This window comes from Oryctolagus cuniculus, chromosome 21 (assembly GCF_964237555.1).
Source record: "Oryctolagus cuniculus chromosome 21, mOryCun1.1, whole genome shotgun sequence".
Lineage (NCBI taxonomy): Eukaryota > Metazoa > Chordata > Mammalia > Lagomorpha > Leporidae > Oryctolagus > Oryctolagus cuniculus.
The window spans coordinates 26,997,159-27,021,221 of record NC_091452.1 but is presented as its reverse complement, the minus strand read 5'-3'; the positions used below and the strand labels follow the sequence as shown (position 1 = coordinate 27,021,221).

Genomic DNA, 24,063 nt, shown 5'->3' with positions numbered 1-24,063 from the left:
ATGGGAACTGGACCAACCAGAACTCAAACCAGCGCCCATATAGGATGTTGGTGTCACGTGCAGTGACTTTACCTGCTGCTCCACAGTGCTGGGCCCTGAACAAACCATTTCTAAGGTCCATCTGGGCCTGCGTGTTTTCAGTTAGAATACGATGAGTGTTCAGCATCACTACTGCAGTACTGCTTTGAGATTTATTCTCACGGAAGCCTACTGGGCGAGGACGACTGTAACTGAGCTCGCTGTAGGCCCCAGCCCCTTATACTTAGGGTTGTCATGTGGCCAGGTGGTTTTCTGTGTGCACGAGTGAGGGGGTGTCCTGCAGTTACAGCACAGTGACCCGCGCTTCCATTGTCATCAGGGAATTCTGCGTACCAGCGACACGGTGCGCAAGTTCCAGAGTATTCCCGCCCAGCCCGGGCAGGCCTCTCCGCTGCTCCAGTACTTCGGAATCCTGCTTGACCAGGGTCAGCTCAACAAACTGGAATCCTTAGAACTCTGCCGCCCAGTTCTTCAGCAGGGACGCAAGCAGCTCCTGGAGAAGTGGCTGAAAGAAGATAAGGTAGAAACCCTTGTGAGATCACAGCCCCCGGCACAGGTGGCAGCCAGGCCACAGCACCCTACTCCTCTGTCCCTAACTTTGCCTTGTCCTTTGGCACCCCACAGCTGGAATGCTCAGAAGAGCTCGGAGACTTGGTCAAAGCCGCTGACCCCACGCTTGCCCTGAGTGTGTACCTTCGGGCAAATGTGCCAAGCAAAGTCATCCAGTGCTTTGCTGAAACAGGCCAATTCCAGAAAATTGTGCTCTATGCTAAAAAGGTAACGTGGGCCCTTCCGTGTCAGCTCTTTGGTGTGTGAGAGAGTTTTCAGTGTTGCTGTTGGCACCTGTCGTTCATTGGAAATTATTGTATTGTATTCTCTTCAGTTTCTTATTTTCTAGTCTTAGTTTTACAAGACTGCTTTCCAGTTGCAAGCTTTCGTGTAAATGTGTCTTGTTCTGTCTCTGCCGCCTCCACGGCCCCCTGTGTAGTGTTCGGGCGAGTCCCAGATCACATCCCCCTGTACTCGCTGGCGGCCTGTGCTTGGGTGTTAACTGGCGCACGTTGTTTGCGTACTGTGCTACACTTTGGTGTGCCAGCACTCTGCTCATTGCACCAGATACTGTGTATGGCAGAGGGTGTCCATACCCGTGCTAATATTGTGGCTCTTTTCCTTATAAGCAGAAATTGAGCACAAAGGATGGGGGACCTGAAGTGTTTGGCTTCTTGACCGGTGCTCCCTTGCTTCTAGGTCGGGTATAGCCCAGACTGGATGTTTCTGCTGCGGAGCGTGATGAGGGTCAGCCCAGAGCAGGGGCTGCAGTTTGCCCAGATGCTCGTGCAAGACGTGGAGCCGTTGGCCAACATGAACCAGGTGGGCTCAAGGAGTGGCTTTATGGCCATCACGAAGACTCCCTTCCACTTGGGTTTCTGTGAATGTGTCTTGGTGCTTTTCTCTGCTATTAATCCCCACCCTCTTTTTTTTTTTTTTTTTAAGATTTATTTATTTGAGAGGCAGAGTTACAGACATAGGGAGGGAGAGACAGGTTTTCCATACACTGGTTTACTCTCTCTCTCTCTCTCTCTTTTTTTTTTTTTAAGATTTATTTATTTATTTGAAAGCCAGAGTTACACAGAGAGAGGAGAGGCACTGGGCGTGGGGGGCTTCCATCTGCTGGTTCACTCCCCAGTTGGCTGCAACGGCCAGAGCTGTGCTGATCTGAAGCCAGGAGCTTCTTCCGGGTCTCCCATGTGGGTGCAGGGACCCAAGGACTTGGGCTGTCTTCTATTGCTTTCCCAGGCCATAGCAGAGAGCTGGATTGCAAGAGGAGCAGCTGGGACTAGAGCCAGCGCCCATATGAAGTACTTCGGGCCATGGCTTTAACCCACTGCACCACAGCGCCAGCCCTGGTTTACTCTTCAAATGTCCACAATGGCCAGAGCTGGGCCAGTCTGAAGCCAGGAGCCAGAACTTCTTCGGGGTCTCCCACATGGATGCAGGGGCCCAAGCACTTGGGCCATCTTCCACTGTTTTCCCAGGCACATTAGCAGGGAGCTGGATTGGAAAAGGAGCAGCTGGGACTCGAACCAGCACCCATATGGGATGCTGGTGCTGCAGGCAAAAGCTTAACCTACTATGCCACAGTGCCGGGTGCCTCCCCAATCTTCCAGTTTTAAACACCCACATTATAGGAGCTTGTCTTCCATTCTTTACTGTTTGAATGCTTGTTCACTTTTGTTTTGAAGTAGTTTAGAAGATTTGCATGTCAGATTCTGAGAATTTGGTTTCCTTGAGTGGTGACTGGTGGCAGGGTATGAGGATGTCACGTTGGCCCTCCACCCCGGCATGTACCACAGTCAGTGCCCTGCAGTCACCTAGACGTTTGTTCTGGGGGTGCCTCCCTGACCAGGCTGCGTGTGAGCAGCAGTCTCTATTTTCAGTGGTGTCTGCTCAGTGTATCATATAACAGTTGCCCTTTAGGAAACTGCGTACAAACGTGAGTGTGTGCATCAGGACTCGGAGCACGGCAGCAAGGTCCGCACCCTGTCTGGATGTAGGAAGCGTGATTGTGTCGGGTTTCTGCATCAGGAATTCACAGCTGTTTTAGAGATCATGAATAAGGGGTTTGCGCCACACTGACTTAGCTCTCAACAAGAAAGAGTCTCCAGCTTGTCTTTTATTATTTATTTAGTTAGTTAGTTTTATTTTATTTATTTAAAAGGCAGAATGATAGAGACAAAGAGAGAAAAAGATCTTCCATTTACTGGTTTACTCCCCAAATGGCCAGGCCAAAACCAAAGGCCTGGAACTCCATCCAGGTCTCCCACTTGGGTGGCAGGGGCCCAAGCATTGAGCCATCTTCCACTGATTTCCCAGGTGCATTAGCAGGGAACTGGATTGAAAGCAGAGTGGCCAGGACTCAAACCAGTTCTCCAAGATGGGAGGCGCACGTCACAGGCAGTGGCTTAACCCACTGCGCCACAGCACCTGTCCCATCCAGTTTTAACCCTTGATGACATTTTGTATTTTAGTGTTTTTAAATTACACAGTTACTGTTTACATTAATAATGCTCATGAATTACATGAATTTTGATGACCTAGGAATATGCAATGGAAGAAAACAGTTGTTGAGTTTCTAAAAGGGGTTCTATTTCAGGACCTATTTCAGTAGGAAAAATGGAGACTTTGCTCTGGGTGAAAATGTGTCTTGGATCTGTTTCAGATTGTGGACATTTTCATGGAAAACAGCTTAATTCAGCAGTGTACTTCCTTCTTGCTGGATGCCTTGAAGAACAATCAGCCAGCTGAGGGGCATCTGCAGACGCGGCTGTTGGAGATGAACCTGATTCACGCACCCCAGGCAAGTGACACTTGTAGGCCCACGCCGAGGGGCAGAGCACCCGGGGCACCTCTGTGCAGTGGGCCTGGGTGCAGATGGCTGTGTGCTGGGTTGCACTCCTGCCAGAGGTTTGTTTGTTTCATTATGGTGATATAGACGTCACAGTTTACCTATTTAACAGTTTTAAGTATATATTCAGTGGCATCAAGAACACCCCCATGATTATGCGACCATTACTGCTATACGTTTCCCAGACAAGAACTGTGTAACATTTGAGCAAGAATTCCCTGTTCCCTCCTGCCCCAAGCCCCTGGCCACCACAGCTGTGCTGCTCTTGGTCTCTGTGAATTTGCCTGTCCCAGGTACTTCCCATAAATGAAATCGTAAAATGTTTATCCTTGTATCGTTTTTTCACTTAACATATTTTTTAAAGATTTATTTATTTATTTGAAAGGCAGAGTTACAGAGAGAGAGATCTTCCATCTGCTAGTTCACTCCCCAATTGGCCACAACGGCTGTAGCTGTGCCGATACAAAGCCAGAAGCCAGGAGCTTCCTCCCAATCTTCCCATGCAGGTGCAGGGGTCCAAGGACTTGGGCCATCTTCTACTGCTTTCCCAGGCCAAGCAGAGAGCTGGATCAGAAATGGAGCAGCTGGGACTTGAACTGGTACCCGTATGGGATGCTGGCACTAAAGATGGCGGCTTTACCCACTACGCCACAGCATTGACCCCTTATTTTCCTTTTTTAAAAAATAAGAGGCATTTTTGGGCTGGCGCTGTGGTGTAGCAGGTAAAGCCACTGCCTGCAGTGGGGAGGGTCCTGGCTTCTGGCTCTGATCAGCGCAGCTCTGGCCATTGTGGCCAGTTGGGGAGTGAGCCAGTGGGTGGAACACACCTCTTTCTCTCTGCTTCTTCTCTCTCTGTGTAACTCTTTGAAATAATAAAATAAATCTTATTTTATTTATTTGAAAGGCAGTTACAGAGAGGTAGAGGCAGAGAGAGAGAGAGGTCTTCTATCTGTTGGTTCACTTCCCAAATGGCCCCAACAGCCAGAACTGTGCCGATCCATAGCCAGGATCCAGGAGCTTCTTCTGGGTCTTTCACGTGGGTGCAGGAGCCCAAGGACTTGGGCCGTCTTCTGCTGCTTTCCCAGGCCACAGCAGAGAGCTGGATCGGAAGTGGAGCAGCCGGGACTCGAACCAGTGCCCATATACAATGCTGGCAATGCAGGCAGTGGCTTTACCTGCTAGACCACAACACTGGCCCCTTTGATTTTTTTTGAAAGATTTTTTATTTACTTGAAAGGCAGAGTTAGAGAGAGATCTTCCATCCTCTGATTCACTCCCCAAATGGCCACAATGGCCAGAGCTGGCTGGTCTGAAGCCAGGAGCTTCCTCTAGGCCTCCCACATGGGTGTAGGGACCCAAGGACTTGGGCCATCCTCCCTTGCTCTCCCAGGCACATTAGCAGGGAAGTGGATCGGAGGTGGAACAGCCAGGACTCGAACCGTTGCCTACATAGGATGCCAGTATCATAGGCAGTGGCTTAACCCTCTGCTGCACAGCACTGGTCCATATATATATATATATATATATGTATGTATATATATGTGTGTATATATATATATGTATGTGTGTGTGTATATATATATGTGTGTATATATATATATATATATAAATACACACACTCATACATGCCAGTTTTTAGCAAATGAAGTTTGAAACCAAAGCGAAGAGGACTCAGGAACTCCACAGACAGACCCTAGGGAATGCCAGTGCCACAGGCGGGCAGCCTGTCCGGCAGGCAGCTAGACACAGTGCCTGGGTTGTTGGGGTTGTCCTCTCTGGATGAGAGGCACTGGAGATGCCCTCTGCCTTTGCTTTTCTGTGTTTTCTGAGTTCTCTAAAACACACCATGGCTCTGATAAGGAACAGGTGTTTGGAAGGGAGATGAATGAGGACCTATGGAAGGAAGCCAAGGTCAAGGGCACAGACAAGTGCTGTTTGTGCCCCAGCTTTTCTCTCAGGACTTGGTGTGCATCGTGTGCTCCGTGGGGAGCCCAGGATATGTGCAGCCCTGGTACAGTGTGGTGCAGGCTGCATCTGAGGTTGCTGTGTATGTGACTGGTCCCACACTGGGCTGCTGTTCTCCCAGCCTGGAAGACATAGGAAACAGTGTGCTGGACGGCAGGTAGGGGCTATGCCTCCTCCAGGCTGGCTCCTGGGTGCTGGGTGGAGGTGCTGGGTCTTATTATTCAAGGGTCAGAGAAACAGAGCTCCCATCCACTGGCTCCACTCCTTCACCAGCCAAGTAACTGCAATGGAACAGGACTGGACTGGGCTGATGTCAGGAACTGGAACTCATCCCCTGTTGCCTCCCAGGGTCTACATTAGCAGAAATCTGGAATCAGGAGCTAGAGAAAGGACTCAAATCCAGGCACTCCATTGTGGGATGCGGGCATCTTAATCAAACACCTGTTTTATTAAATGCAACCCCAAGTCCCTAAGTCTACCCTTAGGGAAGTCTGCTAAGCACAAGTGAGATTTGTTACTTCCAGACCTCACTGTCCCTAGTCTGAGTTTTGAGCTCCTCAGAGGAGGGTCTGACTCACACGTCAGTCTTACCGTAGAGAACCTTGCAGGAAAACAATCACCAGAAAGTCCCAAGAGCGACCAGGTCCATCCCAATCGTGGTGCCGTCTGGAGCCTTGGCCTCCCTCACACACGCAGTGCTCCGGCAACACATGAAGGGCCTCAGGTGCCTGGAAGGGAGCCAGGGCTCTGCTTGGGACCTGCCAGCGCTACTGCCACTGCCGCCCCTGGATTTGTGGACGTGGGCAGGAGCCCATGAGCGCTGGTTCCTGAGCTGTCCCTCACACTGGGGACATGGCTGAACGGTGGCTCTGCGGAGGTGACGGCCACAAAGCAGGCTTTCTTATGCTCTCACTGTTTTTGTAGGTTGCAGATGCCATCCTTGGAAATCAGATGTTTACGCATTATGATCGGGCCCACATTGGCCAGCTGTGTGAGAAGGCAGGCCTCCTGCAGCGGGCTCTGGAGCACTACACCGACCTCTATGACATCAAGAGGGCCGTGGTCCACACCCATCTTCTCAATCCAGAGGTAGAGTGCCCCTGGGACGCTTCCTTGTGGCTGGTGTTTGTCTGGTCACCTGTGTCGCGTGCTCCCCGTGTCCACCACCTGTCAGGATCGTGGGACCAGGCTGCTGCGAGGCTGTGCGGCTGTCACCCGCCCAGCGGCATGTCTTGGCTCCACAGTGTCCCTCTGCGACTTAGTCTGACCGCTGGAATAGAGATGACCTGGTAACCATGGACATGGGCAGAGCTGTCTGAAACCGTTAGGACAGGGCAGGGTAGCTGTTGTGTTCCTGATTGCAGATCAGGTTCTAATGCCAGCTGCGGGGCGTCCCAGGACCAATGGCTGGGCCGCCATTTCCTCTCAAGTTTACTCCTTGCTTCTGCTTTCCACCACGATGCATGGTTGTTTTGCAGTAGGCATTCTTTTCATCTTTCTGACATGCAGGAGCGGGTGGGGGGCGACCCACCTGTTTTCCCAGTGCAAGCGGCATTTCTGATGGCTTTCAGCTGTGGACTGATCTTCCCTTGTCCCCAGTGGCTCGTCAACTTCTTTGGCTCCCTGTCTGTGGAGGATTCCTTGGAGTGTCTGCGGGCCATGCTGTCTGCAAACATCAGACAGAACCTTCAGCTGTGCGTGCAGGTGGCCTCTAAGTACCACGAGCAGCTGGGCACGCAGGCCCTGGTGGAGCTCTTTGAATCCTTCAAGAGTTACGAAGGTGAGCCATACAGCCTCTGGCCCTCTGGTCACAGGACTGTGCCTGCCTTCCCAGGTCTTGCTCTCCCCATGCCCAACCCGAAACCGTCTTCCTTAGCCCCCTGGGGAGGCTGCAGTGCTTGGCGCTCCCTCAGGTGTATTACTCAGCTGAGTCATCACCGTGGTGTTTGCAAAGGAAAGGAGGAGTCAGATTGGCCGGCGTTGGGATGGAGAGAGCCGCAGCCCGGCGCAGAACCCGTCTTAAGATGTCACACTGACGATCCTGGGTGCTGGCAAAGGCCCAGTGTCTGTCTCCTCCACAGGCCCCTGTGGGAGCAGCTCCTTTACCTTCCCCTGGAGGAAAAGCTGGAGCAGAAGACGGTGGAACTGGGCGGTGGCAGGGGGTGGCAGCAGAGTAGAGTTGTGGGGTTTGCTGGCCCAGGGAGTGACCATGCCTTCCCGTTGTTTGTCTCGTGGTTACAGCCGACAGCCACCAGGCAAAGTGTTCTTCTCTGGTGGTGTTGCTGTCTCAGCCAGCTGAGTCCTGTCCTGAGTTTCTTTTAAGTGATATGCTCTGTGATTCCCCAAGTGCGCCATCAGCTCCGTGTGGGATCACAGGCTCTCCCTGGGAGCCTCTGATTGGAGGCTATTGCTTGTTTTCTCTGTTCTGGGCATCTTTCTGTTTTTGTTTGTTTGTTTTGTTTTATAAAATTGATTTATTTGAGAGGCAGGATGACAAAAAGAGAAAGAGATCTATCTGCTGGTTACTCTCCAAGTGGCCACAATGTCCAGGGTTGGCACAAGCCAATGCCAGGAGCTCAGAACTCTTCCAGGTCTCCCACAGGGGTGGCAGCGGCCTAAGCACTTGGGCCATCTTCTGCTGCCTTCCCAGGAGCATTAGCTGGAAGCTGGGTTGGAAGTGGAGCGGCCGAAACTAGAACTGGCACTGTAACAAGGGATGCCAGTGTCGCAGGTGGCAGCTTAACCTGCTGCACCACGACGCCAGCCCGCGGGCCTGTCTTTAGAGCAGCCATTGCCTAGTCCTGTGAGGTTCCCTCAGTGTGACTTAGTCTTGACGAAGACCGTGTGAGGTGTGCCTGGGCTCCCCAGGAGAAATGCACACCCCCACATACCAGGTAACCAGTGCTTCACAGCAGAGCATCCAGGTTGCGTGCCAGATTCAGTGGTCCTGTGATTGACTAGGTGCTTGTTTGGAGATACCAGAGCAGACAAAACTTCATACAGGTGATGAGATCTGAGAGGGCTGGGCCGTCGAAGTCAGGTGGGCCGCAGCCTCGGGGAATGCAGGGAAGTGTTGCGAGGCCAGCTGGAACAGTCTCTCTTCATAGGCCTCTTCTACTTCCTGGGCTCGATCGTGAACTTCAGCCAAGACCCAGACGTGCATCTGAAATACATCCAGGCTGCCTGTAAGACGGGGCAGATCAAGGAGGTGGAGAGGATCTGCCGAGAGAGCAGCTGCTACAACCCGGAGCGGGTGAAGAACTTCCTGAAGGTGTGTGCGGGTGTCTGAGCCTCGGCCAGGCTTCCTGAGGGCTGGAGAGCAGGGTCTGTCCCCACGGTTCCCTTCCTGCCCGGCAGTGGACCCCACTGTTTATGGCCCCAGGTCTTTAGAGGAATCCACTCAGAAGACCCTTTGTGGCCAGACGCTTGAGACTGGGCAGGAATTCTCTAGCCTGTGAGTGGAGGAGTCACTTTACTGCTATGCTGTATTTCAGCAGCTTCCCAGCCATGCCCCTGTGGTGAGGTGGGACCCAGAATACAGAACCCACTCAGCGCTAGCACAAAAAAAGAAGCCTGCTTTGCCCTTTGCCTCGGTGGTGGTTCACACACTCTTGGGATGCCCTGGGTTTGAGACCTGGCTGCACAGCCTGTTCTAGTTGCTTGCTAATTCACATCCTGGAAGGCAGCAGGTCCTGGATCATTCACATGGGAGACCTGGGTTGAGTTCCTGGCTCCCAGCTTTGTGCTGACCCAGCCCTGGTTGCTGTGGAAATTTGGGGAGTAGAGCAGCAGATGGGAAATCTCTTGCCATCTCTCTCTCTTTCTGCCTTTCAAGTAAAGAGTAAATAAATAAGTACTGTTTTTAAAAGCCTGCTTCTTTCTCATGTGACAGTCTCGGTGACCATGGCGGTAAGTGTGGTGGCTTTCCTTTCCCTCCCACCCTCCTTCAGGGAGCAGGATGAGGGCTGCTTTGGCCTGGATGTTGATTTCCCAGCCGCGTGGAAGAAGTGGAGGGTGTGAGGAGAGGAGAGCAGCACGGGTGACTGTATGGCTGACACCTGTCCGTGGTAGATGCCACTTTAATTCGCGTTCCCTTGTAAGAAGTGAGGTCGCGTGGACACAGAACCTTCAGAGAACCTGGGAAATGCACTGTGGTTATGAGTCCCAACGAGGGCCTGCTGCCTGTCCTGCTGGAGTGCATCACTGTCTAGGAGCAGGATGCAAGTGGTGGTAGGGGGTGTGGGCTGCACGCGTGGGAGCCGCAGGCTGATGATGCGTGGGTGGGGGCTGCTAATCTGAAGACGCAGCCCTTTCCAGGCGTGCTGCCCCGGTCAGCTTCTCACACGATGTGCCGCCCATCCAGAAGGCGCTTGAATTTGTACAAAGTAAGAATATGATTGCCAGGTTTAGTACTGTTCCCACCCGCTTGTTTCCCAAAGCAAGACCACGTCCCCCCAGAAAATACCTGAAAGGACAGAGTGTCTGGAGCAGCGCTCCCGCCCGAGTTCCCTGCAGGATCGCAGCGACAGAGGCAGTGCCGTCCCGGTCCAGCTTCTGGCCCTGGCCGTGGCCCTGCGGGGTGCTGGCCGCCTGACCATGCTGTGCTTTCCCACTCTCAGGAGGCCAAGCTCACTGACCAGCTCCCCCTAATCATCGTGTGCGACCGCTTTGACTTTGTGCACGACCTGGTGCTGTACCTGTACCGCAACAACCTGCAGAAGTACATTGAGATCTACGTGCAGAAGGTACTGCCGGCTCACCGAGGCGACGCATGCATGGGAGAGGCCGCCCTGGCCCTGACCGCTATAGAGACTGTCAGTCTGAAGGGTGGGCTCTTAGTCTGCTCAGGCTGCCAGATCAGAGTCTCACTGACTGGGAAGCTTCTCACACTTCTATAGGGCCCAAGTCCAAGAGCAAGGTGCTGGCAGGCTTGGTTTCTGGTGAGGGATTCCCCCCAGGCTGGCAGACAGCCCCTCGTCTTCACTGTGTCCTCACATGGCGTGGCCTCTTCTCTGTGCCTCCTCTTAGGAGGACCGCAGTCCTGTAGCATCACGACCCTGCCCTCAACAGCGATCACCTCCCTAAGGGCCCTGTTTCCCATTACATTCCCATTAGGAGCTAGGCCTTCAACAGGCGGACTTTGGGGGGAGGGGGATGAGGTTCCATCCCACATGGCAGCCCTTTCAGAGTTTGCACCCATTCTCTGCGAATCTTGGGGGGTGGGCAGGGAGCTTCTAGCACTGACCTGCATCCACAGCCCCGTGGTCAGCACCTCAACTCTTCCAGGTCAACCCCAGCCGGATCCCAGCCGTGGTTGGAGGGTTGCTGGACGTGGACTGCTCTGAGGATGTCATTAAGAACCTAATCATGGCAGTGAGGGGGCAGTTCTCCACCGATGAGCTGGTGGCCGAAGTGGAGAAGAGGAACAGGTACAGGAGCCTCACTCGGTGTCTCCTTTTGCTCCTGGACTTCAGGGTTTGTTGTTAGTTCTCTGCCCAATTCTCCAAGATGCCTTCATGGTCAGCCTCCCGGTGCGTGGACCGTGCCCATGGCTGATCTCAGGATGGGTTACTTGCTGTTGGTACTGAAGACCTTGAGGGGAAATATTAACTGAAATCAGTCTGGGGACCTGGTCTGTCTCAACCCTGAGAGCAGCCTGGAGTGCGTGGGCATTTCTGTTTCAGGAAGCACCCCTCCAAGCCCTGGGCTTGCCCTAGTGGCTCCCAGCGGTAGTCTTCAGACTTTCACGGAATCTTTGCTTTCAAAGGCTCAAGTTGCTACTTCCCTGGCTGGAGTCCCGGATCCAGGAGGGCTGTGAAGAGCCTGCCACCCACAACGCCCTGGCCAAAATCTACATCGACAGCAACAACAGCCCCGAACGCTTCTTGAGAGAGAACGCCTTCTATGATAGCAGCGTGGTGGGCCGCTACTGCGAGAAGCGGGACCCCCATCTGGCCTGCGTGGCCTACGAACGGGGCCAGTGTGACCTTGACCTCATCAAGGTAGGTTGCAGGGGTACTTAGCTATTGTGTTGCTGTGACCCAGGGGCCAGGGCTTCAGCTGTGTGCCTGCAGAGGGTGGGCATGTAGTGCTTCTCCAGATTCACTTGCTTGTAATTCTGGCACCTTTGGTGTTCTGCTACTGCCTGGAGTGCATGTGTTGTGGCTATAGGCTTAGATGACCATGAATCTGACCCATCACTTGCCTGCTTGCGGCCCTCAGGGTCACCTCACCGACCCCGTCAGCTGCGCCTCCTGTCACCCACCTGGAGTGGCCAGCAGTTGCCCAGTGCTTCCTGTCCTCCTCCTTGGAGTGACCCATGACACCTGGCCAGGCTGTCTCCTCCCAGCACACTCAGTTCTCGCTGGTCCCTCCAGGAAACACTGCCCCAGGTCTCCTGCCTGCCTCTATGCAGGCATGGATCTGTTAACGTTTATAGGTTGAACTGTCAGTGTGAAACTTTTCCACCTGAAACTCCAGCAGTCTCGTATGATTGAACCTAGAGCTGTTCAGCTGCAGGCTCCATGTGGGCGGTGAGTCCACCCCCACACGTTGGCGTGTCCAATCATGTGATACTCCGGCAGCAGCTGGAAAAGGCGTGCTAAGAAGGCATGCTGTAGGGCACACACACGTGGCACTGAAGATGGAGAAAAGGTTCCCAGCTGCTGCTTCTACTCTAGATTTGAACATTGAGCCCAAAACTGAGTGACACAGCCTGTCACCTGATGATCTCGGGAGCAGGTTTCTATAAAGCCGTGACTTGAGTTTGATCCCAGTCACTTTTTGGTTTAATTTACCAACTTTATCTTTCTTTTTTTAAAGATTTTTTTAATTTGAAAGAGTTACAAAGGAAGAGAGAGAGAAATCTCCCATCTGCTGGTTCACTCCCAGATGGCCACAGTGGCTGGACTGGGCCAATCTGAAGCCAGGAGCCAGAAGCTTCTCCTGGGTCTCTTTCTTGGATGTGGGTGCCCAAGAACCTGGACCATTCTCTGCTGCCTTCCCAGGCGCACTAGCAGGGAGCTGGGTGGGAAGTGGAGCAGCCAGGACTTGAGCCGGTGCTCATATAGGATGTCAGCACCATAGGCACTGACTTTAACCGCTGTGTCACAGTGCCAGCCCCCAACATCATTATCTGAAGACACATCGAGTGATCTCTTTGAGACCTTAGCACACCTGTGCTGTGAAGGGATGTGCCCTTTCCAGCAGGCTGAGTTTAGCTAAGGAGAGAGACACTCCGTCAGCTCTGTCCAAAACGAGAGCTGTGGCCCCTTGGTTGGGCCTCTAACTGTGCACACATAGGCAGCCGGCCTTGCATTAGGATATGAACATCTCCGCCATTCGCTTACCTCTGATCCCCAGCAGAGATGATTCTCACCAGGACTGGGCCAATGCTCCACATGTCAGAATGTTCCAGTGGACAATGGTGTTTAGGGTGTCTGTTGTAACCCTCAGAAGATGAGACCGAAAATACATACTGAAGGTTTTAGGCCTTGAAATGTTACAGAGTATGTGTTGTTTTCTTCAAGGATACTTCAAAAAATTCCTGGAAAAATAAAGTTGAAAGCCAAGTTAAGGGGCCGGTGCTGTGGTGTACCAGGTAAAGCAACTGCCTACAGTGCCAGCATCCCATATGGGAGCCGGTTCGAGTCCTGCCAGCTACACTTCCGATCCAGCTCTCTACTATGGCCTGGGAAAGTGCTTGAACCCCTGCACCCATGTGGGAGACCTAGAAGAAGCTCCTGGCTTCAGGTTGGCCCAGCTACAACCGTTGCGGCCACTTGGGGAGTGAACAGCGGAAAGAAGATTTTCTCTTTCTGCTTCTCTGTAACTCTGCCTTTCAAATAATATAACAAATCTTTTAAAAAAGAGGGAATCCTCCCAAATTCTTTCTATGAAGCCAACATCACCTTAATCCCTAAGCCAGAGAAAGATGCATTGAAAGAAAATTACAGACCAGTATCCCTGATGAACATAGACTTAAAAATCCTCAATAAAATTCTCGCCAATAGAACGCAACAACACATCAGAAAAATCATCCACCCAGACCAAGTGGGATTTATCCCTGGTATGCAGGGATGGTTCAGTGTTCACAAATCAATCAATGTGATACACCACATTAACAAACTGCAGAAGAAAAACCATAGGATTATCTCAATAGATGCAGAGAAAACATTCGATAAAATTCAACACCCTTTCATGATGAAAACTCTAAGCAAATTGGGTATAGAAGGAATCCTCAATACAATCAAAGCAATTTATGAAAAACCCACGGCCAGCATCCTGTTGAATGGGGAAAAGTTGGAAGCATTTCCACTGAGATCCGGTACCAGACAGGGATGCCCACTCTCACCACAGCTATTCAATATAGTTCTGGAAGTTTTAGAGCCATTAGGCAAGAAAAAGAAATTAAAGGGATACAAATTGGGAAGGAAGAAGTATCCCTCTTTGCAGACGATATGATTCTTTACTTAGGGGATCCAAAGAACTCTACTAAGAGACTATTGGAACTCAGAAGAGTTTGGCAAAGTGGTAGGATATAAAATCAATGCACAAAAATCAACAGCCTTTATATACACAGGCAATGCAACGGCTGAGAAAGAACTGCTAAGATCAATCCCATTCACAACAGCCACAAAAACCATCGAATACCTTGGAATAAACTTAACCAAGGATGTTAAAGATCTCTACGATGAGAATTACAAAACCTTAAAGAAAGAAATAGAAGAGGATACCAAACAATGGAAAAATCTTCCATGCTCATGGGTTGGAAGAATCAATATCATCAAAATGTCCATTCTCTCAAGAGCAATTTATAGATTCAATGTAATACCAATCAAAATACGAAAGAGATTCTTCTCAGATCTGGAAAAAATGATGCTGAAATTCATGGGGAGACACAGGAGACCTCGAATAGCTAAAGCAATCTTGTACAACAAAAACAAAGCTGGAGGCATCACAATACCAGATTTCAGGACATACTACAGGGCAGTTGTAATCAAAACAGCATGGTGCTGGTACAGAAACAGATGGATAGACCAATGGAACAGAATAGAAATACCAGAAATCAATCCAAACATCTACAGCCAACTTATATTTGATCAAGGATCTAAAACCAATTCCTGGAGTAAGGACAGTCTATTCAATAAATGGTGCTGGGAAAATTGAATTTCCACATGCAGAAGCATGAAGCAAGACCCCTACCTTTCACCTTACACAAAAATTCACTCAACATGGATTAAAGACCTAAATCTCCGACCCGACACCGACAGATTATTAGAGAACATTGGAGAAACCCTGCAAGATATAGACACAGGCAAAAACTTCTTGAAAAAGACCCCAGAGGCACAGGCAGTCAAAACCAAAATTAACTATTGGGTTTGCATCAAATTGAGAAGTTTCTGTACTGCAAAAGAAATAGTCAGGAAAGTGAAGAGGCAACTAACAGAATGGGAAAAAACATTTGCAAACTATGCAACAGATAAAGGATTAATAACCAGAATCTACAAAGAGATCAAGAAACTCCACAACATCAAAACAAACAACCCACTTAAGAGAACGGCCGAGGACCTCAATAGACATTTTTCAAAAGAGGAAATCCAAATGGCCAACAGGCACATGAAAAAATGTTCAAGATCACTAGCAATCAGGGAAATGCAAATCAAAACCACAGTGAGGTTTCACCTCACCCCAGTTAGAATGGCTCACATACAGAAATCCACCAACAACAGATGCTGGCAAGGATGTGGGGAAAAAGGGACACTAACCCACTGTTGGTGGGAATGCAAACTGGTAAAGCCACTGTGGAAGTCAGTCTGGAGATTCCTCAGAAACCTGAATATAACCTTACCATTCAACCCAGCCATCCCACTCCTTGGAATTTACCCAAAGGAATTTAAATTGGCAAGCACAAAAGCGGTCTGCACCCTAATGTTTATTGCAGCTCAATTCACAATAGCTAAGACCTGGAATCAACCTAAATGCCCATCAACAGTAGACTGGATAAAGAAATTATGGAATATGTACTCTATAGAATACTATACAGCAGTAAAAAAAAAATGAAATCCGGTCATTTGCAACAAAATGGAGGAATCTGGAAAACATCATGCTGAGTGAATTAAGTCAGTCCCAAAGGGACAAATATCATATGTTCTTCCTGATGGGTGACAACTAACCAAGCACCAAAAAGGAAAGCTGTTGAAGTGAAATGGACACTTTGAGAAACAGTGACTTGATCAGCCCTTGTCCTGACTGTCGATGAACAACTTAATACTTTATCCCTTTTAGTATTTTTTTGTTCTACTTAATACTATTGGTTGAACTCTGTAATTAATACACAATTAATCCTAAGTGTTGAAATTTAACTGAAAAGTGATCCCTGTTAAATATAAGAGTGGGAATAAGAGAGGGAAGAGATGTACAATTTGGGACATGCTCAGTCTGACTTGCCCCAAATGGTAGAGTTAGAAACATACCAGGGGACTCCAATTCAGTCCCATCAAGGTGGCATGTACCAATGCCATCTCACTAGTCCATTTGATCAATTTCTGTTCACAATTGATCATAATGATAGGTCTAAGAGTCAAAGGGATCACATAAACAAGACTAGTGTCTGCTAATACTAGCTGATAGAATAAAAAAGGGAGAGAACGATCCAACATGGGAAGCGGGATACACAGCAGACTCATAGAATGGCAGACTTCCTAAACAGCACTCTAGCCTCAGAATCAGCCCTTAAGGTATTCAGATCTGGCTGAAGAGCCCATGAGAGTATTTTAGGCATGGAAAGCCAAGACACTCTTACCAAAAAAAAAAAAAAAAAAACAAAACAAACAAACAAAAAAAAACACAAAAACCTAAATGAAAGATCTCCACGAGTGAGATCCCAGTGGAAAGAACAGGTCATCAAAGAAGGAGGTACCTTTCTCTGAAGGGAGGAGGGAACTTTCACTTTGACTAAGACCCTGTCTGAATAAGATCGAAGTCAGCAAACTCAAAAGGCTTCCATAGCCTTGGCAACTCATGACAAGAACCTAGGGTGATTACTGACACCATAAACAAGAGTGTCAATTTGTTAAGTCAACAACAGGAGTCACTGTGTACTTACTCTTCATGTAGGATCTCTGTCCTTAATGTGCTGTACATGGTGATTTAATGCTATAACTAGTACTCAAACAGTATTTTTCACTTTGTGTTTCTATGCGGATGCAAACTGTTGAACCTTTACTTATTATATGCTAAACTGATCTTCTGTATATAAAAAGAATTGAAAATGAATCTTGATGTGAATGGAATGGGAGAGGGGAAGGTTGCAGGTGGGAGGGAAGTTATGGGGGGGGCATTGTAATCCATAAGCTGTACTTCAGAAATTTATATTCATTAAATAAAAGTTTAAAAAACTAAGTTTATTTGGGTACAAAAAGCTTGGATACCTGTGCACAGTTTTTTTCATAATACATGTTTTATTTGAACTTTATGAAGACCTCTTATGCCAGGACAAGGCTGCTGTGATAACACTTTCAAGATAGTTTGGAGCTAGACATGTCCTAAAAAAATTTTTTTAAAGATTAATTTATTTTGGCTGGCGCCGCGGCTCACTAGGCTAATCCTCCGCCTGTGGAGCCGGCACACTGGGTTCTAGTCCCGGTCGGGGTGCCAGATTCTGTCCCGGTCACTTCTCTTCCTGTCCAGCTCTTTGCTGTGGCCTGGGAAGGCAGTGGAGGACGGCCCAAGTGTTTGGGCCCTGCACGCGCATGGGAGACCAGGAGAAGCACCTGGCTCCTGGCTTCGGATCAATGCAGTGCGCCGTGCGCTGGCCGCAACACACCCGCCACAGCGGCCATTGGGGGGTGAACCAACGGCAAAGGAAGACCTTTCTCTCTCTCATTCTCACTGTCCACTCTGCCTGTCAAAAAAAAAAAAAATATATTTTACTTGAGAGGCAGAGTTACAGAAAAAGGGAGAGACAGAAACACAAAAGTCTTCCATCCTTTGATTCACTCCCCAGGTGGCCATAATGGCCAAAGTAGTACTGATCCGGAGCCAGGAGCTTCTGGGTCTCCCATCTGGGTGCAGGGGCCCAAGCACTTGGGCCATCTTCCACTGCCTTCCCAGGCCATAGCAGAGAGCTGGATCCAAAGAGGAGCAGCCAAGACACTAACGGGCACCCATATGGGATGCTGGTGCCATAGGCAGATGTTTAGCCTATAATGCCACAGTGCCAGCCCCATTCTTTTCTAAAATTAACATTGCAAGTTTAGTTGCTCACTTGTACACCACATATCAAGTGCTTGATGGCCTCCAGTAACCGGTGGTGGCCACGTCAGACAGCATAGGACAGAATGTTCATCACAGAAAGTTCCACTGGCTGGAGTGTGGCTCTTCCCTGTGGCCTTTTGGGGTGCATTGTGTGTCTGAGAGGTGCAGAATTAACCCTGTGGAATGGCAGCTTGTCTGTGCTAAGACACAACGTCTCGCTGGAACGCAGGCTGTGCAAATGAGAAGTAGGGACGGAGGGGACTAGCTGGGTTGTGCCCTCCCAGGGAGGGTCCATCGGTTGTGTCATACACAGGTGTGCTCATTTCAGGTTTGCAATGAGAATTCTCTGTTCAAAAGTGAGGCCCGCTATCTGGTGCGCCGCAAGGACCCAGAACTCTGGGCTCACGTCCTGGAAGAGACCAACCCATCTAGGAGACAGCTGATCGACCAGGTGAGGTACAGCCCGTCATCCAGGGGCTCAGGCGGCTGGTTTTGTTGTTAGGTTTCAAACCTCCTATGGCTCTGGGGAGTCTTCTCCTCTGCAGAAGGGGCTCTCCTAAAAGTGGTGGGCTCCAGAGTGGATTATTGGCCAAGGGCACAGAGTTGGCTCCTGTACCTGAAGCAGAGCTGTACAGCCCCAGCAGAATACCCACTGGCTGCCCGTATGTGTGTCTAAATCATTTGGCCAGCACAGCCCCTGTGAACAGAAGTGAAGTGACTCTCAGGTTGGCTCAGCTGCTGTCCCTGGGTTGGAGAGGCCCTTGTGCCGTTGTAACTGCCCAGCACCTCCCTGGGGCTGGAATCAAGTGCTGGGGCTGGAGGTTGTTACTAGACACAGCGTGGCCTGTGGGATTCAGCCTCAGACTCTGGGTGGGCTTCCTGCAGCTCTGTACAGGGGCCTGTCCTCTTGTTGCAGCCTCAGACCTAGCCTTGTCCCCGAGGCTGCTGGGGGTATGGCTTAGGGCTGGGCCAAGACCAGTGCGGGAACAAAACCCTGCTCCAGGCAAGGAAGCGGGTTTGGATCTCACCCTGCTTTCTGTCCGCTGCCCTCCTCAAACCCACACCATTATTTCCTTCTGATTAGACTTTTAACTCTGAGCACGTTCAGATTTAGAGAAGTCTGTGTTGTTTTGGAAAGTTACTGTTTCAGCCTTTGCCTTCCCAGTCTGGAGGATTTGCCTGCAGATTTAATCCACCTCATCCCGAACCTGGCGGAAACATTGGACAGCAAAGTGCCAGGGCCAGCGTCTGTTTGGGTTCTGCTGGGGATCCAGCTCCAGGTTCACAGACATCAGCCACCTGGCCTGCCACACAGGTGACCTGGCTGGTGTTGGCCCCAGGCAGGGGAGCTTCAGTACTGCATGGGACTCAAGCCAGCGGGAGCTCCCAGTCTTCCTGTTTCTGTGCTGGTCTGGTCCTTCCATCTGCTTAATTGAATGCTGAAGCCACCTCCTGGGGGGATACTCTCCTGCAGTGCCCTCTGACTGGGGGCACGTGACACAGGCAGACTGTTCCTGGTGTCTGGTGTAGAACCTTATTACAGAAAGTTTACTTGGAGAAAGCAATGTCCTGAGGTAACCTAGGCTGGGTGTCCTGTGTTGACTGGAATCTGTGGTGGAAATGTAGTTTTGCCCTTAAAACGACCCATGTGTACTTATTCAAGCTGCTCTAAGGTTTTCGAGAGTGAACAGTTAGATGCTGCAGTTGGCTGGGCTACGTGTGCTGTGGCATGGGACCCCTCCTCCGACCCCCTGGGTTCCCCAGTTGGGTTCCTGGGCTACTGTAATTGCTACTTTTCTGTGACTCCCCTATTTGCTGTTGTGACTTACAAACTCCACAGGGGCAGAACTTATACATCTCACAAGGGCGTTGAGAACCGAGAGACCACCCAGGAGGTGGCCTTGGTTGACTTTGGTTTCAGTTCCTTTAAGATGGAAGTTCATGGCTTGCCTAAGGCCCCCTCAGAGCCGGCTGCTCTTTCCCCTTAATTTATGGCTAGAGCCCACCCCTGAGGGACACCAAACACTTGGCCCCCAGGATAGGTCTCTAGAGGCACTGCAGGTCCCCGCACAAAGGGCAGAGGGAGAGTGCTGCCCTCCAGCCTGCTCTCGTTGGGGGCGTGTGCTCTTGGGATAACGGCCTCTGCTCCCACCGCTGAGTTTTTGAAGGGTGCCCTGATTGCACCTGCTGGCACCCCTGCGGTGGACTGTGCCACAGCGGCAGTGGTGCTCTGCTAGCCAGGAGGCTGCCACAGGCCCCAGCCATGTCTGAATGGCTGCCGAAGTGTCTGCTGGGAGTAGTGGCTTTAAAATCACGGATGGAAGCAGACACAAGCTTTGTGCGTCGTTACTGGCCTTGGAGTAAATTTAGGCACTGTGGTCCATGGAGCAGAGGTAAGAGCCTATAGCCCGTTTGATGTCAAAGCAGAGAAAACAGGATTCCCTGAGAGCTCCTGCTGCAGGTGGCCCTTCACTGTCCAGCTCGAGAAGCCTGCCATTTCTCTGGGCCCGCCCCAGAGCGCCACGGAGGGGGCCACCGCTTCCCTCTGCCTTCGCAGAACCAGCCTTGTTCCACTCTGATCGGGCTCTTTCAAAACCAGGTGGTACAGACAGCCTTGTCAGAGACACAGGATCCTGAGGAGGTCTCCGTCACTGTCAAGGCTTTTATGACAGCCGACCTGCCCAATGAGCTGATCGAGCTGCTGGAGAAGATTGTTCTGGACAACTCCATCTTCAGTGAGCACAGGTGAGGGTGCGCCAGGGACAGCCGTGGGCTCGCTCAGCTCCAGGCGTCTGCTCAGTGTTCACGCCCCTTGTGATCTTGTTTGGCTTCACCTGTCTGCCTCCCCGTCCTCTGACACCCAGGCTCGTGGCCAGTCCACTTGCCCCTCCTGTAAGTTCAGTCCAGCCTTCCCCTTCTTTTACCTGAATCCTACTTCTAAATCAGCCTTTTTCTAGAAGCCTCCATCCCTCTTTCAGCTTTGGCCCACACTCTGGCACAGCAGCAGTGCTCAGAGATGGGGAGCCAGCATTTCATGAGGGCCTCGTGGGGTCCAAGTGCGTGTGAAGCTCTTAAAACCAGGGTGTGCATAGCTTAGAAAGAGGTGCCGGGAGAAGCATATTGAAGGGAAGACTTGCTGGGAGCCAGGCATAGAGACCAGGTGAGTGGGAGCTGTGGTGGGGCTGAGTATTCTGGGTGGAAGCTGCAGCATGGGCGGACATCTTGCAGGTAGGAAGGCATGCTTTGGCACAGGGCCGCCTGGTAGGTCACCTCTTTTAATTCACTATCGGAGCCGGCGCCGCGGCTCACTAGGCTAATCCTCCACCTTGCGGCGCCGGCACACCGGGTTCTAGTCCCGGTTGGGGCGCCGGATTATGTCCCGGTTGCCCCTCTTCCAGGCCAGCCCTCTGCTGTGGCCAGGGAGTGCAGTGGAGGATGGCTCAGGTGCTTGGGCCCTGCACCCCATGGGAGACCAGGAAAAAGCACCTGGCTCCTGGCTCCTGCCAGGATCAGCGCGGTGCGCCGGCTGCAGCGGCGGCCATTGGAGGGTGAACCAGCGGCAAAGGAAGACCTTTCTCTCTCTGTCTCTCTCTCTCACTGTCCACTCTGCCTGTCAAAAAAAAAAAAAAAATTCACTATCGGGGCCATTGCTGTGGCACCGTGGTGAGGTAGACTAAGCCTGTGCCTGCAGCACCAGCATCCCACATGTCCCGGCTGCTCCTCTTCGATCCACCTCTCTGTCTTTTCCTCTTTCTGTAATGCTACCTCTCAAATAAATAAATTTTAAAATGTATTTAAAAAAAATAAATTCACTAGCAGAGGTTCTGGGCTGGGTTATATAAGATTTTTATACAAGATTTGTGTATTTGAGAGAGAGAGAGAGATCTTCCATCTGCTGGTGCACTTCTGAGATAGCCACAACAGCCAGGGAGTTCAGGAGCTTCATCCAGGTCTTCTAATAGGTGGCAGGGGCCCAAACACGTGGGTCATCCTTTCCTGCTTTTCCCAGGCCGTTAGCAGGGAGCTGGATCAGAAGTGGAGCAGCTCCTGGCTTCGGATTGGCACAGCTCCGGCCGTTGCAGCCATCTGGGGAGTGAACCAGTGGGTGGAAGACCTCTTTCTCTGCCTCTAATTCTCTCTGAATCTCTCTCTTTCAAATAAATAAAATAAATCTTAAAAAAAAAAAAAAAAAAAAAAGAAGAAGAAGAAGAAGTGGAGCAGCTGAGCCTCAAACCGGTGCCCATATGGGATGCTGGCGTCACAGGTGGCAGTTTAACCAGCTACACCACAACGCTGGCCCCCATGTGTGTGGTCTTTAACTTTGGGATTTCTCTGTGGTACATTATGGAGTGTGAAATTCTGTTCTAATGGGATCACAAGCTCTGACTGATTATGGATGCCAGCAGCATTCCGGTGTGTGAGGTGGCGAGCAGGCCTGCCTGCGGTCTGAGCAGCCTCTGCTGACCGGTGTTTGCCTGCAGACACTGGAAGGGGATTCCCATTCTGCTGTCTCCTAAACACTGCTGCTTTCCAGCACACACAGGGGCTTCAGGATTTCGCTGTCTGTGATTGTCTGACACACGTCGTTTTATTTGTCAGTGGAAATAGCCCAGCATGGGTAGTACATGGTCTGGGTACTTAGAGACCAAGACAGATCCAGGCACTGGGGAAAATCACATGAACTGTGTGTTAAAATGAATCAGTGAGCTGGCAAGTAAAGATAGCTGAGATTTCACAATAAATAAAAATAAGGGCTGGTGTCTGGCATGCATATTCTATATCACAGGGCCTGGTTCACTTCTGACTCCAGCTTCCTGCTAATGTGTACCCTGGGAGGCAGAAGGTAATGACTCAAGTACTTGGATCCCTGCCACCCACATAAGAGACCTGGATTAAATTCTGGCCTATTGGCTTTGGCCTGGTCAGTCGCTGCCCCGGGTGTTGCAGGCATTTGGAGAGTGAACCAACGAATGGAAGTTCTGTCTTGTGTCTCCCCGCCTTTCTTTTTTGAAGTGAAAAATAAAGGAATTAATTAATTAAATTTTAAGTGGACCGAAACCCAGAAAAGAACACAGTCTGGCTGATGTTGAGCCCAGGCTATAATCTTTATACCCTGCAGGACACAGGACAAAAGGTATGTTGTCTGCTAAGAAACCCCTTTTAAATGCAAGGATGCACTAACTAGGTTGCTTAGCCCTGTGTTGAGGCCAGCCAGATCCCAACAGAAAGTCTCCCTTATTTTTTTTTTAAGATTTTATTTATTTGATAGGTAGAGTTACAGACAGTGAGAGAGAGACAGAAAGAAAGGTCTTCCCTCTGCTGGTTCACTCCCTAGATAGCTGCAATGGCTGGAGCTGCACCAATCTGAAGCCAGGAGCCAGGAGCTTCTTCCCGGTCTCCCACGTGGGTGCAGGGGCCCAAGCACTTGGGCATCTGCTGCTGCTTTCCCAGGCACATGAGCAGGGAGCTGGATCAGAAGCAGAGCGGCTGGGACTCAAAACTGGTTTTCCAGTGTGGGATGTCGACATCACAAGTGGCAGCTTACCCTGCTGCACCGTAGTGCCAGCCCCATGTAGTGGATTCAGATCCAAAAAAGAGTGAACAGATACTGTTTAAGTACCAAGTAACGCTGAGTCACACCCACACAATCTGAAATAAACCGGATTCAGCAGCATTACAGAATCAGTGAGCTGGGAGATAGGTTCGAACAAATGCAAAACTGTAGCTGAGATAAATGGGTAGAAAATATGAAACATTAAGAAATGCAGAGGTTGACAGGAGATCCAATCAAAGGTCTGAGCAGAGCGTGAAAGATAGGCTATCTGGGCGAGAATAATGGAGACTGTAACAAACCTGACATATTTCCAGCCTTCAGATTCAGGATGCTCAGCAAATCCCAAGGAGGATTAACTTTTCAAATCCACCTTACACACATATAGCAAAACTGCAGAATACCAAATAGCATATTTAACACTATCCAGAGAGGGGCCGGCACGGCGCGATGGCGTAGCAGGGAAACCACCACCCGCGACACCGGCATCCCATCTGGGCACTGATTCGAGTCCCGGATGCTCCACTTCCTATCCAGCTCCCTGCTAATGGCCTGGGAAAGCAGCAGAGGACACCCAAGTGCTTGGGCCCCTGCACCCACACCGGGGACCCAGAAGACGCTCCTGGCTCCTGGCTTTGGAACGGTGCATCTCCAGCCATTTGGGGAGTGAACCAGCAGATGGAAGACCTCTCTCTTTCTCCCTCTCTCTGTAACTCTTTCAAGTAAATAAATAAATTTTTAAAAATATATATATCCAAAGAAAAGATAAACTTCCTACAAAGGACTGTGAATGAGACAGGATGTTTATCAATACCCTCAGTGGAAATCAAAGAGTAAAATGATA

General features: G+C 50.4%; 1 protein-coding gene across 2 annotated transcripts in view; it reads left to right on the top strand.

The window, feature by feature from the left end:
* CLTCL1 (clathrin heavy chain like 1) overlaps nt 1–24,063 on the top strand; it is a 110,759-nt gene that overhangs the window by 52,626 nt on the left and 34,070 nt on the right. For both annotated transcript variants that reach the window (XM_008250238.3, XM_051837308.2), the window contains exons 8-19: nt 359–559; nt 664–816; nt 1,288–1,410; nt 3,260–3,397; nt 6,335–6,499; nt 7,010–7,190; nt 8,518–8,681; nt 10,030–10,155; nt 10,697–10,839; nt 11,178–11,412; nt 17,997–18,119; nt 20,268–20,413. In XM_008250238.3, coding sequence (XP_008248460.2) covers nt 359–559; nt 664–816; nt 1,288–1,410; nt 3,260–3,397; nt 6,335–6,499; nt 7,010–7,190; nt 8,518–8,681; nt 10,030–10,155; nt 10,697–10,839; nt 11,178–11,412; nt 17,997–18,119; nt 20,268–20,413 — 1,898 coding nt within the window. The remainder of the gene's footprint in view (nt 1–358; nt 560–663; nt 817–1,287; nt 1,411–3,259; nt 3,398–6,334; nt 6,500–7,009; nt 7,191–8,517; nt 8,682–10,029; nt 10,156–10,696; nt 10,840–11,177; nt 11,413–17,996; nt 18,120–20,267; nt 20,414–24,063) is intronic.